Source organism: Hibiscus syriacus, unplaced genomic scaffold (genome assembly GCF_006381635.1).
Source record: "Hibiscus syriacus cultivar Baekdansim isolate YM2019G1 unplaced genomic scaffold, ASM638163v2 tig00111013_pilon, whole genome shotgun sequence".
NCBI classification, from domain to species: Eukaryota; Viridiplantae; Streptophyta; class Magnoliopsida; order Malvales; family Malvaceae; genus Hibiscus; species Hibiscus syriacus.
In genome coordinates, this window is record NW_024062953.1 from 558,966 (window position 1) to 560,215 (window position 1,250).

Consider the following 1,250-nt stretch of genomic DNA (forward strand, 5'->3'; position numbering starts at 1 on the left):
TTCACATAATCAAAGCTCTCTGCCACTCTTCTAGTTTTGCTGAGAAAAATAACAAGTTGGCAAAGACCCATCGGAAAGTTGCTCGCTTTACATATACAGCATCAATGGGTGACTCACCAAACTCGGAAACTGAGTCGTGTACGGTTAGCAACAACTCGTCGTCTTCTTCACCTTCAACATCATCCTACGGCAGCGACAAAAGATTGGGTACTGAACTGCGACCCGACCCGAAGAGGGAGAAGCGTGCGAGGGATAGTAGCAAGCACCAGGTTTACCGCGGGGTCCGAATGCGAGCGTGGGGGAAATGGGTATCCGAAATCCGGGAGCCCCGAAAGAAGAATCGAATCTGGTTAGGTACTTTTGCCACTCCAGAGATGGCGGCACGTGCCCATGATGTGGCGGCTTTGAGCATCAAAGGCAACTCGGGGATCCTCAACTTCCCCGAACTCGCCCACTCGCTGCCCCGACCGGTTTCAAACTCGCCACGTGACATCCAAGCCGCCGCCGCTAAAGCTGCTGCAATGGAGTTCTTGAGTAATACTGGCAGCGACAGTAACACCGACGCCACTTCACCTTCACCGTCTTCATCGTCGTCGAACGAGGATGACATGTCGACGCCAGACGAGCTTAGCGAGATAGTAGTGCTACCAAGTCTGGGGACGAGCTACGAATCGTCGGAGTCGGGGAACGAGCTCGTATACGTGGACCGGTTCGATGGCTGGCATTTTAATCCCAGCGGTATTCCTTGGTATTATGAAGAAAACTTTGGGTACTTTGGGGATGAAATATCATTTCAAATACAAGAAAGTGTTATTGCCACTGGGTTTGGTCCTTTACTATAGGACCATTAAAATTCAAAGTTAACAATAAAAACTCTTTCACAAATTTTGTTTCTGGGTAAAATTTTTGTAATAATTATTTTGTAACGATTCACTAAATTAGTGATAACTCGGTTTGAATTTTAATTTTTCATTATATATTTTTAGATTATTAGATTAATTGATTTTAATAGTTGAGATTCTTTTAAATTTGAGGATAATTCAATTTTCCCCATAAAAATCTCTTTATTTATTATTATTAATCTTAATCATGTGTATTCATCCATATAACAATTTTGCAATATTTATAATTTTATATTACAATTTTATATCGTTATTTATAAATATATTTGATAAGGGTTTAATCGTTTTAAAAATGTTCTCCCAATGCACATACTACACACAAAAAAAAGCAAACCGAACACCTTGCAG

At 41.5% G+C, this 1,250-nt stretch overlaps 1 protein-coding gene across 1 annotated transcript; it reads left to right on the forward strand.

Annotated features, from left to right (window-relative positions):
* Nucleotides 1-885, forward strand: LOC120149941 (ethylene-responsive transcription factor TINY-like). The gene has a single exon (XM_039162651.1). The coding sequence runs from the start codon at nucleotides 105-107 to the stop codon at nucleotides 840-842; it is 738 nt and encodes a 245-aa protein (XP_039018582.1). The 5' UTR covers nucleotides 1-104; the 3' UTR covers nucleotides 843-885.
* Nucleotides 886-1,250: the final 365 nt, after the last annotated feature.

What these genes read in the sequence shown, in the direction of transcription:
- LOC120149941 (XM_039162651.1), top strand. Translation starts at nt 105, where the DNA reads ATGGGTGACTCACCAAACTCGGAAACTGAGTCGTGTACGGTTAGCAAC.